General features: G+C 37.5%; 1 protein-coding gene across 6 annotated transcripts in view; it reads left to right on the plus strand.

The window, feature by feature from the left end:
- Positions 1–1214: 1214 nt before the first annotated feature.
- Skint4l1 (selection and upkeep of intraepithelial T cells 4 like 1) overlaps positions 1215–13532 on the plus strand; it is a 188217-nt gene continuing 175899 nt past the window's right edge. For 5 of the 6 annotated variants that reach the window (XM_087551526.1, XM_087551528.1, XM_087551529.1 and 2 more), the window contains exons 1-2: positions 1219–1561; positions 9648–9728. In XM_087551526.1, coding sequence (XP_087407652.1) covers positions 9653–9728 — 76 coding nt within the window. In that variant the 5' untranslated portion in view covers positions 1219–1561; positions 9648–9652. Of the gene's footprint in view, positions 1562–9647; positions 9729–13532 lie in introns of all 6 variants that reach the window. The other variant, XM_087551525.1, reaches the window with a different exon arrangement.

The raw sequence follows: 13532 nt of genomic DNA on the forward strand, positions 1-13532 counted from the left end.
GCAAACAGGAGCCTAGTGTAACTGTCTTCTGAGAGGCTCCATCCAATAGCCAATGGAAAAACAGAGGCCTACAAACAAACATTAGATGGAACTCATGAGGTCTTGTGAAAGAGTTGGGGGGAGGGTGCAGAATTAAGGGACCTGGAGAGGAGAGAGACTCTACAGGAAAACCAACATAGTCAACCAATCCAGATTTCTGTGGACTCACAGAGCCTGAACCACCAATGAAATACTGAAAAAGACTTATACCTAGGCCCCCTGAACATATGTAGCATATGTGTAGCATGGCTTTCATGCAGGTCCTCCAATAATTGAAGCAGGGGCTGACCATAAATCAGTCGCCTGTCTGTGGATCTTATTCCCATGATTGATGTGCCTTTTCTGACATCAGTGTGAAAAGGTGTGCTTAGTCCTACAGTAAGGTGATATGCCAAGGCGGGTTGATACCCTGGGCATTCTTCCTCTTCTCAGAGTAAGTGAAATAGAAGTCACAGAGGAACTGTGTGAAGGGGGGTCTGGGAAGAGAAGGTGGGCAAGACTCTGTTGTAACTGAATAAATCTATAAATTAATTGAAAAAAAGAATTTTCATGTCCATGATTTCTTTTCACAGTAATAGAAACCCCAATTAACACAATGGTTGATCAAGAGTCTTTTTAGTGTGATGTCAAGTTCTTTAAGTGTATCCCTAAATATTGTATACCTTGTGGAAAATCTATTTCTAGCTTCTTGAGTAAATTTCCCATTGTTTTCTATGTCTACATAAGAAAAGAATTGATATGCATGTGTGTGGTGTGTTGACATATATCACATATGTATTCTAAAGTTTTAAAACCTCTCTTATTTTTTCCTGATGCTCACCTCTGGCTGTTTCTCCCCATCTGTTCTTCAAGTCATGCTACAGAAAATTACTGGAAGTTTTTTCATTGATTACTTTATTTTGTGTCTTCAAGATGTTTCAGGTATTGAGACTGGGCCAAATGCCAGGCCATTTGAAGACTTGTTACCTAGGTAATAGGGTGCTCTCTTAGCCTGGGTGGCTACAGTGCTACTTTGCCTAACTGGACTTACTGGTTTTTTTTATTTCAAGATTAATATCATTTATCATTAACTGTATGAAACTTCCTTGTATGAATCATCAGAACATAGGATTTCTTGTTTGAGTTTCTATAACTCTCTCCCCTTTATATGTATAGGTTTAAAATTCAAAAAAGTTGTTCATTCAGCACTCAATAAACAGCAAGTATGGGTTAGATTTACATTTATTTCTTCCCTAGATGACACAAGTCTTGGTAGTACATGAGTAGTACCCAATGCAGTCACTGAGGTAAACAAAGATTTTAATTGTGGGTTGATATGACCATCCCTTTCTTAAGTATCAGGATTGCAGAATCATTTGGCCAGATTGTCAGTGTATGTGAGGGGTGTTGGCTTTTAGTTACCCTGATTTCCATATGACACAGGAATGTTTGTGGCTTGAGAAAATTGCTAAAGCATTATCAGAAACACAGGTGACACAGTTGCTACTTTCATAGGAACAACAGACAGGATCAACAGGCTCCGGTAAGTAAGGGGATTTTGTAAGCTTTTGAGAAATGGTACTCACTTCACAGAAACTTATATTTTCTACTTTTTCTTCTTCTTCTGCCTCCTGGGAGGAATACTTTCCCCTTAGAAACAAAGTCAAAGGACTTAGAATTATATGATGATTAAGTATATTTCGGGGTTCAGAAAGATGGAGAGTTAGTAATATTGGCAGAGAGGTGGTGGTAGTGAATATCCCTTTTCTTTTTTCTTCTTTTACTTTTCCTCTTGTATTGGATTTTTATTTGCATATCAAATGTTATCCCCTTTCACAGTTTCCCCTACAGAAACCCACTATCATGCCCTGCTTCTATGATGGTGCACCCCAACACATCCACGTACCCCATCCCACCTCCCCACCCCAATTATCCGTTACACTTGGGCATTGAGCATTGACAGGGTCAAGGATATCTCCTCACATGGATACCAAACAAGGCCATTCTTTGCTACATATGTGGCTGGGTACACAGGTCCATACCTGTGTACTCTTGGGATGGAACTTTAGTCCCTGGGGACTCTGGGTTATCTTGTTGGTTGATATTGTTCTTTTTATGGGTTTGCAAACTCCTTCAGTTCCTTCAATCCTTTCTCTATTTCCTCCATTGGAGAATTCATTTCTCAGTTCAATGGTTGGCTGCAAGTATTCACCTCTGTATTTGTCAGGCTCTGGTAGAGACTCTCAGGAGACAGCTATATCAAGCTCCTGTCAGCATTCATGTCTTGGCATCAGCAATATTGTCTGGGGTTGGTGTCTGTATGTATATGGGCTGGATCCCCAAGTGAAGCAGGTGCTGAATGGTCATTCCTTCACTCTCTGCTCTATACTCTGTCTCTGTATTTCCTCCTGTGAGTAGTTTTGTTTCCCCTTCTAAGAAGGACTGAAGCACCCAGAGTTTGGTCTTTTTTCTTCTTGAGCTTCATGTAACCTATCAATTGTATCTTGGGTATTCCGAGCTTTTGGACTAATATCCACGTAACAGTGATTTCATACCATAGGTTTTCTTTTGTGATTGGATGACTTCATTCAGGATATTTTCTAGTTTCATACATTTGCCTAAGAATTTCATGAAGTCATTGTTTTAATGGAGTAGTACTCCATTGTATAAATATACCAGATTTTCTGTATCCATTCTCTGTGGAGGACATTTGGCTTGTTATAAATAAAGCTGCTATGACCATAGTGGGGCATGTGTCCTTGTTATATGTTGGAGCATCTATTATATATATGTCCAGGAGTAGTATAGATGGATCCTCAGGAAGTACAATGTCTACTTTTCTGAAGACCAGCCAGCGAGATTTCCAGAGTAGTGGTACCAGCTTGCAATCAAACCAAAAGTGGTGTTCCTCTTTCTCCACATCCTCACCAGCATCTTCTGTCACCTGAGTTTTTAATCTTATCAACTTTTATTGGTGTCAGGTGGAATCTCACGGTTTTTTTTGATTTGCATTTCCCTGATGACTAAAGATGTTGAACATTTCTTTCGATGCTTCTCAGCTATTCAACATTCTTCAGTTGAGAATTCTTTGTTTACCTCTAATCAAATTTTTAATAGGGGTATTTGATTCTCTGGAGTCTGACTTCTTGAGTTCTTTGTATATATTGGATATTAGTCATTTATCAAATGTAGGATATGTAAGGATCTTTTCCCAATCTGTTGTTTGATGCTTTGTCCTAATGACAGTTGTCCTTTGCCATACAAAAGCTTTGCAATTTTATAGGACCTACTGTGGATTCTAGATCTTAGAGGATAAGGCATGGGTGTTATGTTCAGGAAATTTTCCCCTGTGTCCATATGTTCAAGGATATTCTTCATTTTCTCTTCTATTAGCTTCAGTGTTTCTGGTTTTATGGGGAGGTCCTTGATACAACCGAACATGACCTTTGTACAGCACAATAAGATTAAATGGATTTGCATTCTTCTACACACTGTCAGTTGAACCAGCACCACTTGTTTAAAATGTTTTCTCTTTTCCAGTTGATAATTTTAGCTCCTTTGTCAAGATCAAGTGACCATAGAATATGTAGAATAGATCTACAATACTATTCCATTGGTCTACCAGCCTGTCTCTGAAACAATACCATTCAGTTTATCATAATTGCTATGAAAATACAGCTAGAGGTTAGGGATAGTGATTCCTCTAGAAGTTCTTTTACTGTTGAAAATAGTTTTCACTATCCTGAATTTTTTGTTATTCCAAATGAATTTGCAAATTCATATTTCTAACTCTATGAAGATTTGAGTTGGAATCTTGATGTGAATTGCACTGAATGTGCAAATTGCTTTCAGCAAGATGGCCATTTTTACTATACTAATTCTGCCAATCCATGATAATGCAAGATTTTTCCATCTTCTGAGATCTTCAATTTCTTTCTTCAGAGACTTGAAGTTCTTGTCACACACATCTTTCACTTACTTGGCTAGAGTCACACCATGGTATTTTTTATTGTTGTGACTATTGTGAAGAGTGTCATTCCCCTAATTTCTTTCTCAGTTTGTTATTCCTTTGAGTAGAGGAAGACTACTGGTTTTTGATTTTGGTTTTGTTTTTTTTTTTTGTTAATTTTATATCCACTCTCTTTGCTGAAATTGTTTATCCACTTTAGGATTTCTTTTTTTGTTGTTGTTGTTTCATTTATTATTGGATATATTTTTATTTACATTTCAGATGGTATTGCCTTTCCTAGTTTCCCTCCATAAACACCCTATCACAACCTTCCTCCCCCTTCTTCTATGAGGGTTTCCCCAGTCCCAAACCACCCACCCCTTCTTGCCTCCCCGTCCTGACATTCCCATGCACTAGGGGCTCAAGCCTTGGCAGGACCAAGGGCTTCTCCTCCCATTGGTGCCTAACAAGGCCATCCATTGCTACATATGCAACTGGAGCCATGGTTCTATCCATGTGTACACTTTGGTTGGTGGTTTAGTCACTAGGAGCTCTGGTTGGTTGATATTGTTGTTCTTATGGGAAGCTACTTCAATTCTTTCTCTAACTCCTCCATTGAGGACCCCATTCTCATTTCAATGGTTGGCTGCTAGCATTTGCCTCTGTGTTTGTCATGCTCAGGCAGAGCCTCTCTGGAGACAGCTATATCAGGCTCCTGTCAGCATGCACTTCTTGGCATCAGCAATATTGTCTGAGTTTGGTGTCTGTATGTATATGGACTAATTCCCAGGTAGAACAGGATCTGAATGGCCACTCTGGGACTTTATATGATGCTAATAATTGCCATTAGGAAAAGAGATGATTTTCAGTGGTGTAGCTCCTAATGAGCTACTTTCTCATAAACAAACATTTACCCTAGTCCAGTAATATTTTCTAATTGAACACTTTGAGTTTTCTTAGCATTATCAAAACCAATAAAATAAAAAGACATGCAAGTATGAGGGAAAGTAGTTGGGAAGAGGAAGACTAGTGGGAATGAGAGGGCAGAAGAAGTGGCAATGAAGATGAATAAAAAGAATATACATATATGAAAATGGCATAATGGCATCCATTATGTTTAATTGTTATATACTAATAAAATATAAAAGGAGGGATAAAGAGGTATAAGTAGTTAAGTATGCATTTGGCTCTTGTGCTAGATCCAGAATTAGTTCTGGCACCCATATGGTGGTTCATAATCATGCTTACCTCTAGTTCCAAGTGAAATATTTTTTAATTTGTCAATAGACCCAGGTTTAATTTTGGAACCCATATGGTAGTTGACAACTATCTTTATCTTTGGTTTCAGGAAGTTCAAGAACCTCTTTTTATTTCTATGTGTACCGGTGTACATACATATATACAGGTAAAATACACACACACACACACACACACACACACACACACACACACACACGTGCAGTGGCAAGCATGTCCATACATACACAGACAAAGAAAATATTTCTAAAACATTGTAAAACATATTTGACACATGTGAAAAGATTTTATTTTCTTTATTCAAAATTGAAGAATATATAACTAACATTTTGATATTTCTTAAAAAATAAAGGACATATCAGACAAGGTAAAGATTGAATTCACTTAAGAGTCTACTCAATTTTCTAATTCTCTATAACCCTAATACCGAAGCTGTTATGTTTGTGATAGAAGTAGAAAACTATCACATTTAATTGCTTTATCAAAGGGAAAATACTAAGTAACTGATAAAAAGCCTCCATATTTCAGTATGTCAATTTTCCATCTTAAATTTTTACCAACCATACAGTTCCAAAAATATTTTCTAAGTATGAATTTTCCATAGGAAGAAAATTCAATAATTTTGTACAAGAATATCATCACCTTCTAAAAAGCCAATGTAATTACTCTAAATATTGTAAATGTAGATGTATCATAACTTTTCTATAATTAAATAGAACTATATGAGACAGCCACATATACCACAAGAGCATTGAGACTTAGATCTCTTTGGCAGTTTTATAAACTTGTTTGGAGAGACAGGCAACATGATAAAGTTTGGAAATCTAGATGACAACATTAAGTCTGGGAGTACATGATCCTCTAATGGGGAAATAACATCTGAAGTAAACTAGTCATTACGTGCAACATTCTGAAAAGAAGGATCACCTGGTTTAGCAAATAAAAAATGTCATGATTACTTAAAAGAGAAACCTGAGTAGGAATTTTGATGGGGAATGCATTGAATCTGTAGATTGCTTTTGGCAAAATGGCCATCTTTACTATATTAATCCTGCCAATCCATGAGCATGCGAGGTCTTTCCATCTTCTGAGATAGTCCTCAATTTCTCTTTTTAGAGACTTGAAGTTCTGTCATACAGATCTTTCACTTGCTTGTTTAAAGTCACTCCAAGATATTATATATTATTTGGGACTATTGTGAAGGGTATCATTTCCCTAATTTCTTTCTAAGCCTGTTTATCCTTTGAGTAGAGGAAGGCTACTGATTTATTTGAGTTATTTTTATACCCCGACACTTTGCTGAAATTGTTCATCAGGTTAAGTAGTTCTCTGGTGGAACTTTTGGGGTCACTTAAGTACACTACCATATCATCTGCAAATACTGATATTTTGATTCTACTCTTCCAATTTGTATCTATTTAACCTCCTTTCATTATCTGATTGCTCTGGCTAGGACTTCAAGTACTATATGGAATAAATAGAGAGAGAGTGGGCAGCATTGTGTAGTCCCTGATTTTAGTGGGATTGCTTCAAGTTTCTCTCCATTTAGTTGGATGTTAGGCACTGGTTTGCTGTATATTGCTTTTACTATGTTTAGATATGGGCCTTGAATTCCTGATCTTTCTCAGACTTTTATCATGAAGGGGTGTTGAGTTTTGATCAAATGATTTCTCAGCATCTAATGAAATGATCAAGTGGTTCTTATCGTTGAGTTTGTTTATATAGTGGCTTACATTGATGGATTTTGTATATTAAACCATCCCTACATCCCTGGGATGAAGCCTACTTGATTATAATGGATGATCGTTTTGATGTGTTCTTGGATTTGGTTTGAAAGAATTTTATTGAGTATTTTTGTATCAATATTCATAAGGGAAATTGATATGAAGTTATCTTTGTTGGGTCTTTGTGTGGTTTTGGTGTAACAGTAATTGTGGATTCATAGAAGGAATTTGGTAATGCTCTGTCTGTTTCAATTTTGTGGAATAGTTTGGACAGTATTGGTATGAGGTCTTCTATGAATGTCTGCACTAAACCCATTTGCTCCTGGGAGTTTTTTTTTTTTTTTTTTTGGTTGGGAGGCTTTTAGGAACAGCTTCTATTTCTTTAGGAGTTATGCAGTTGTTTGGATGGTTTATTTAACTTTGGTACCTGGTGTCTGCCTGATATAGAAAGAGCAATTTTCAAATTCACTTGGAATAACAAAAAACCCAGGTAAGCGAAAACTATACTCAAAAATAAAAGAACTTCTGGGGGAATCACCATCCCTGACTTCAAGTATTATTACAGAGCAAGAGTCATAAAAACTGAATGGTATTGGTACAGAGACAAGAAGGTAGATCAGTAGAACAGAATTTAAGACCCAGAAAAGAACCCACTCACCTATGCTCACTTGATCTTTGACAAAGGAGCTAAAATCATCCAATGGAAGAAAATAAACATTTTCAACAAATGGTGCTGTTTCAACTGGAGGGGATCATGTAGAAGTGTGAAAATCTATCCATTCTTGTCACCCTGTACAAAGCTTAAGTCCAAGTGGAACAAGGACCTCCACCTGAGACCAAATACACTCAAACTAATAGAAGAAAAAGTGGGGAAGAGTCTCAAACACATGGGCACTGGGGAAAATTTCTCAAACAAAACAACAATGGCTCATGCTCTAAGATCATGGACCAACAAATGGGACCTCATAGGTCTGCAAAGCTTCTGTAAGGCAAAAGACACTGTCATTAGGACAAAACAGCAACAGTATTGGGAAAAGGTCATTACCAATCCTACATATGATAGAGGGCTAATATCAAAAATATACAAAGAACTCAAGAAGTTAGACTCCAGAGAGCCAAATTATCCTATTAAAAATAGGGTAGAGAGCTAAACAAAACATTCTCAGATGAGGATTATTGGATGGCCAAAAAGCACCTAAAGAAATGTTCAGCATCTTTAGTCATCAGGGAAATGCAAATCAAAACAACCCTTAGATTTGATCTCATACCAGTCAGAATGGCTAAGATAAAAAAAAAAATTCAGGTGACAGCAGATGCTGGTGAGGATGTGGAGAAATAGGAACACTCCTCCATTGTTGGTGGGATTGCAAACTGGTACAACCACTCTGGAAATCAGTCTGGAGGTTCCTCAGAAAATAGGACATTCCACTACCTGAGGACCCAGCTCTACTTCTCCTGGTCATATACCTAAAAGATGCTACAACATACAACAAAGACACATGCTCCACTATGTTCAAAGCAGCTTTATTTATAATAGCCAGAAGCTGGAAAGAGCACTGAAGCCCTTCAACAAAGAAATGGATTCAAAAAATGTGGTACATCTATACAGTGGAGTACTACAGCTATCAAAAACAATGACTTCATGAAATTCATAGGCAAACGGAATGAACTAGAAAATATCATCCTGAGTGAGATAACCCAATCACAGAAAAACACACTTGGTATGCACTCATTGTTCAGTCAATTTTAGTCCAAAAGCTCGAACTATCCAAGATGCAATCCACCCACCACAGGAAGCTCAAGAAGAAGGATGACCAAAATGCGGATGTTCACACACCTTCTTAAAAGGGGAAAAATATCCATAGGAGGGGATATGGACACAAAGTTTAGAGCAGCGACTGAAGGAATGGCCATTCAGAGCCTGCTCCACATGTGGCATATATATATATATATATGTATATATATATATATATATATATATACATATACATATATATATATATACATATATATATGCAGCCACCAAAAGTAGATAAGATTGATGAAGCTAAAAAATGCATTCTGAAATGGACCAGATGTAGATCTCTCCTGAGAGACACATCCAGATCTTGTCAAATACAGAAGTCAATGCTAGCAGCAAATCACTGAACTGAAAGCAGGAACCCCTCGTGGGTAACTAGAGGAAGGAATGAAAGAGTTGAAGGAGCTTGAATCCCCATAAGAACAACAATGCTAACCACCCAGAGTTTCCAGGAACTAAACCACTACTGACAGAGTATACATGGACTGACCCAGGGCTCCAACTGCATATGTAGCAGAGAATAGCCTTCTTGGGGCACCAGTGGGTGAGGTAGCCTTTGTTCCTGCCAAGGTTGGACCCCCAGTACAGGGGAATGTGGGGAGGCAGTAAGGGGGATAGATGGGGTAAATGCCCGTATGGGGGAGGGGAAGTGGATGGGGGGCTTATGGACAGGAAATGAGAAAGGGAATAACATTTGAAATGTAAGTACAGAAATATATCTAATAAAAAAACAAAGAAACTTGAACTAAGTGACCATACTAAAAATATTGATTGTCAGAAACTGAGGCCTAATGATGGGTAACTTTGCTTGGAAACCAGGGTTTATAAAAAATATGGAAGTACTTAATTTGTGAAAATTTTTGTTTTCACTAGTCATTAAACTTTTGTCTCATAACAGGTGTGATGGGAGCTGTAAGAGTACCTCTTACTGCACACTGTGTGGTCTTGTCCCTTCTCCAGATGGTAGCAGTGAGTTCAGGTATGAATCTATCACTTGCCTTTTTGAGACATCAATGTCTAGTACTCTAGGAAAATGAGGGTCTGGTACATAGGGCAGGGTATTTAAATCAGTGTTAATAAAGAGTGAATATAATATACCAATGAAATGAAGAGATTCACAAGAGTGTCAAAGTTGGAAGAATAGGTCATTATGTATATTCAGCAAATATTCTTTCCTTGGGTTTATTTCATATTCCAGGAAGAAAGACAATGAGAGATCAAATATATGCATTGAAGGCTCCATATTTGTATTAAATGCACAGAACTTGGAGATCACTTTTAAACTGAGGAATCGTTGCAGTCTCAGATAAATTTTAACATCATTATGAATTAACAAAACAGTAGAGGAAAAAGAAGAGGCAAGATGAAATAGTCTATGAGAACAAAAATTTGAATCAATAAGGATATCCGTGTGAAGCACAAATAAATATAGATTGCTTGGAGTCTTAACAACTAGACAGTGATATAAAAGAGCTGATTGTCCAATTATAAAATTTCACTTATGCACATTTACTTGTGTTTTATCCAATACTGGAATGTTGAGAGCAATGCTCTTGAAACCCTACATCATTGATGTTAATATTATGATTAGAGTTAAGTATGACTGGGTTAATGGAAAATCCCCAGCCAGCTGCAGAAGACAATACAAACTTGGAGGTCAGGATGAATAATGATATGACCTTGCTGAGAAATACATCTGATGTCAAGATGGCGTTGTAGTGACCTGTAACCTTTCTGAAAAACCAAGATCCTGATGACTAAAAGATATGACAAACCTGTGACCTTTCTAACATCCTGTTAATGTCAGCTGATTCCCTGACCACAAGAGAGCCGTGTCCTTGGCCTGTGTAAATGTTTCCCACTTACCTCCTCCCTCTGTTACCCCTGTTATGGTATAAATTCAGCCTTGGGAAAAAATAAAATTGTTGCCTTGATCAGACTCTTGTCTTGGTGTCCTTCTTTGCATCTCTTGTGCCCCATTCTCTTCCAGGCACCCTCAACAACCTCATTGACACTGGAAAATTCATTTGATGAGGAGAGATGTCCAGTTTTTATTTTGTCTCCCCCACTACTTGGTGATTTTATTTAGAGTGCATGCATATTTGAATATAGCCCCTTAGTATCTACATAACCTCTGTGAATATATAAATTGTACTTTTCTTATTAAAGACTTAAAAGCTAATATCAAAATATAAGTCAACACATACTTTATTTGCCTTTCTGGAACTAGGTTACCTCACTCAGAATGTTTTGCCCCTAGCTCCATTCATTTAGCTTCAAACATCTTTGTCTTCATATTTTTAAATAGCTAGGTAATATTTCAAAGTAAAGATGCATGTTTTCTTTATCCATTCATCCATTATAAAGCATCTAGGTTGTTTATAATTTCTGAATATTGTGACTACATTATTTAACAAGATTGAACAATTTTCTCTGCTCTGGAGTAAAGCATTCTTTAGGTATGTGCTATAGAGTAGAATAGCTCGATCATGAGGTAGAGCTATTCTCAGCTTCCTGAGAAACCACCACAGTGGTTTTTTTTAATTTGTACTACTACAAACAATGGATATATGTACTTTTACTTCACATCCTTGCCGGTATGAACTGGCATTTTTTATTCAGCGTCAATGGGAGGGGAGGCCCTTCGTCCTGTGGAAATCCAATGCTCCAACATAAGGGAATGCTAGGGCACTAAGACCTAATTCGATAGGTTGTTGGGGATCTCCCTCACAGAAGCAAGGGGAAGAGGGGGGACAAAAATAGGGGCTTTGCAGGGGAAAACCAGGAAGGGGGATTATATTTGAAATGTAAAGAAATAAAATAACCAATTAAAAAATAAAAGTGTAATTGGTGGTGTAGGATGAAATTTCAGTGAGGTTTTGATTTGCATTTCACTTATGGCTAAGTATGGTGAACATTTTAAAACTGTTTTTATAGCTATTTGAATTTTCTCTTTGAGTATTCTTCATTTATATCTGGACCTTTCTTTAAATTATTACTTTTCTTCATGTCTAGCATTTTAATTTTCATACATTGTAGATGTTAATTCTATCAAATTCATAGCTGGTAAAAATCTTTGTACAAATAATAGTGCCCTTTGAAGTTTCATTTTCATGAGGTCCCATTTATTATTTATGGTACTTAGTGCTAGTTCTAATTGTGTCTTCATCAGAAATCCTTTTTTGTGTGAGTGTTTTCAAAATGATTTTTCCAATTTCTCTTCTACTAGACTCTGTGTATCTGGGCTTATATTAAGTTCTTGGTCTACTCATAGTTAAATTTTTTGATAGGTTATAAGTATTGATCAATTTGCATTCTTGTATGTGAACTCATCCACAATGAACAATAATGGTGCAAACAGTACCAAACTGTACAAAGATGCTGTCTTTTTTTCAGTGTGTATTTATGGTGTTATCAGAAGACATGTGTCCTTAAGTGGTTAAACAACTTCTGAGTGTTCAAATTAATTCCAATGATAAATATGTTTGATTTTGTTCCAAATCCATGATGGTTTGTTACTATAGCTCTTCAGTGCAATTTAAGAAGAGTGGTAATGCCACCAACAATTTATTCATTATTCAATAGTGTTAGACCTATACTGGATGTTTGTGTTTCCATTTGTACCTGAACATTATCCTTTCAAGAGGTGATTTGTTCATTTGTTTGAATGTATAGGTTCCAATTGGTAGGATAGCCATTTTTGCTATGTTAACCTGACTAAGCGATGAACATGGGATAACTTACTACTGTCTGATATCTTTTCCGGGGCCTTTGTTCAATGTCTTAAACTTTTTTATTGGTTTTTTATTTACATTTCAAATGTTATCCCCCTTCCAAGTTCCCCTTCTACAAGCACCCTATCAACTCCTCCCTCCTCTCTTCTCCCTCCTCCGTTTCCCCTTCTCTATGGGGACATTCCCTCACCTACCAACTCATCCTGACTCCCCATCATAGGGTTCCCTATCTGGAGCCATCAAGCCTCCAAAGGACTGAAGGGCTTCCTTCCTGGTGATGCCAGATAAGGCAATCATCTGCTAAATATTCAGCTGGAGCCATGGGTACCCCCAGTGTACTCTTTGGTTGTTAGTTTAGTCCCTGGAAGAATTGGGGTGTCTGGATGGTTGATAGCTGTTCTTTCTGTGAGTATGCAAACCCCTTCAGTTTCTATAGTCCTTGAGCTAATTTCTCCATTGGGATCCCCACACTCAGTCCAATGTTTGGCTGTGTATATCTGCATCTGTATTCTTTTTTTTTTTTTTTTTTTTTGCTTCGGTTTGACTTGATTTCTTTTTTTTTTCTCCATCTTTATTAAATTGAGTATTTCTTATTTACATTTCAATTGTTATTCCCTTTCCCGGTTTCCAGGGCAACATACCCCTAGCCCCTCCCACTCCTCTTCCATATGGGTATTCCCTCCCCTCAACAATCACATTCATTGGGGGGTTCAGTCTTGGCAGGACCAAGGGCTTCCCCTTCCACTGGTGCTCTTACTAGGCGATTCATTGCCACCTATGAAGTTGGAGCCCAGGGTCAGTTCATGTATAGTCTTTGGGTAGTGGCTTAGTCCCTGAAAGCTCTGGTAGATTGGCATTGTTGTTCAAATGGGGTCTCAAGCCCATTCAATTTCTTTCAGTCCTTTCTCTAATTCCTTCAGTGGGGGTCCAGTTCTCATTTCAGTGGTTTGCTGCTGGCTTTCACCTATGTATTTGCCATGTTCTGGCTGTGTCTCTCAGGAGAGATCTACATCTGGTTCCTTTCAGCCTGCACTTCTTTGCTTCATCCA

Source organism: Rattus norvegicus, chromosome 5 (genome assembly GCF_021556685.1).
Source record: "Rattus norvegicus strain SHRSP/BbbUtx chromosome 5, alternate assembly SHRSP_T2T, whole genome shotgun sequence".
NCBI lineage: Eukaryota > Metazoa > Chordata > Mammalia > Rodentia > Muridae > Rattus > Rattus norvegicus.